The 1,424-nt window shown below is 36.7% G+C and overlaps 1 protein-coding gene across 1 annotated transcript in view; it reads left to right on the top strand.

The window, feature by feature from the left end:
* Positions 1–1,424, top strand: part of Ccdc18 (coiled-coil domain containing 18) — a 113,988-nt gene that overhangs the window by 25,944 nt on the left and 86,620 nt on the right. The window contains exon 7 of the mRNA XM_026785039.1: positions 355–476. Within this exon, the coding sequence (XP_026640840.1) occupies positions 355–476 (122 nt within the window). The remainder of the gene's footprint in view (positions 1–354; positions 477–1,424) is intronic.

The following is a 1,424-nucleotide window of genomic DNA, read 5'->3' on the forward strand; positions in this document are numbered from 1 at the left end:
TATCTGCCTGGCGTGTGCCACCACCCGAACTAAGAGGTTTGATTACTTGGATATACAATCCCTATATGAATTGCTTGCTTTATTCGTGTTTGACCTGAGCATTTTGCTTTCAGGTGACATTGTTTTTGCCAATCTGTTACTGGCCCTTAAGGATTTCTGAATAAGTACTAATGTCCTCTTTTTGTCTTTTGTGTTAGGCTGTTTCCTTTCATTGCAGTACCAGGAGCTGGAATGTATACGAGATATTTAGCCTGTTCCTGTTTCCCTCCAGAATCACTGCTCACAGTTCTGTTTAAACAAAATGAAGCTTGTGATTGGACTAGTGTACTCACTTAAAACAAATGTTTGTTTTAGGTTCAAGCTGAAGAAGAAATATTAGAGAAAAATCTTAGTAACTGTGAAAAAGAAAACAAAAGGCTTCAAGAAAAGTGTAATCTGTATAAAAGTGAACTTGAAATTTTGAAAGAGAAATTCAGGTACATTATCATGGAAAAAATTTTAATATGCAAATGGGATAAAGGAAAACATTTAAAAGCATTTAAAAACATTTTTACTGTAAATATAGAGTTTTTAATGTAATGTAGAAGGCTAAGATTCATGACTAAAATTTCTCTAGGTATAAATCCATCATTTTTTAAATTGTTTTTATTGAGCTATATATTTTTCTCTGATCCCCTCCCTTTCTCTCCCCTCCCCTTCTACCCTCTCCCATGGTTCCCATACTCCCAGTTTACTCAGGAGATCTTGTCTTTTTCTACTTCCTAAGTAGATTAGATCCATTTATTTCTCTCTTTCAGGGTCCTCCTTGTTGTCTTGGTTCTCAGGGGTTGTGATTTGAAGGCAGTTTTTTTTCTTTATGTCTAAAAGCCACTTATGAATGGGTACATATTATATTTGCCTTTCTGGGTCTGGGTTACCTCACTCAATATGATGTTTTCTAGATCCATCCATTTGCCCACAAATTTCAAGATGACATTATTTTTTTCTGCTGTGTAGTACTCCATTGTGTAAATGTACCACATCCTCCTTATCCATTCTTCAGTGGAGGGGCATTTAGGTTGTTTCCAGGTTCTGGCTATGACAAATAATGCTGCTATGAACATAGTTGAGCACATGTTCTTGTGGTAATATTGAGCATCCTTTGGGAATATACCCAAAAGTGGTATTGCTGGGTCTTGAGGAAGGGTGTTTCCTAATTTCCTGAGAAATTGCCATACTGAAATCCAAAGCAGTTGTACCAGTTTGCACACCCACTAGCAATGGAGGAGTGTTTCCTTACGCTAATCCTCTTTAGCATAAGTTATCATCAGTGTTTTTGATCTTGGCCATTCTTACAGGTGTAAGATGGAATCTCAGAGTTGTTTTGATTTGCATTTCTCTGATGACTAAGGATGTTGAGCATTTCCTTAAGTGTCTTTCAGCCA

Source organism: Microtus ochrogaster, linkage group LG1 (genome assembly GCF_000317375.1).
Source record: "Microtus ochrogaster isolate Prairie Vole_2 linkage group LG1, MicOch1.0, whole genome shotgun sequence".
NCBI classification, from domain to species: domain Eukaryota; kingdom Metazoa; phylum Chordata; class Mammalia; order Rodentia; family Cricetidae; genus Microtus; species Microtus ochrogaster.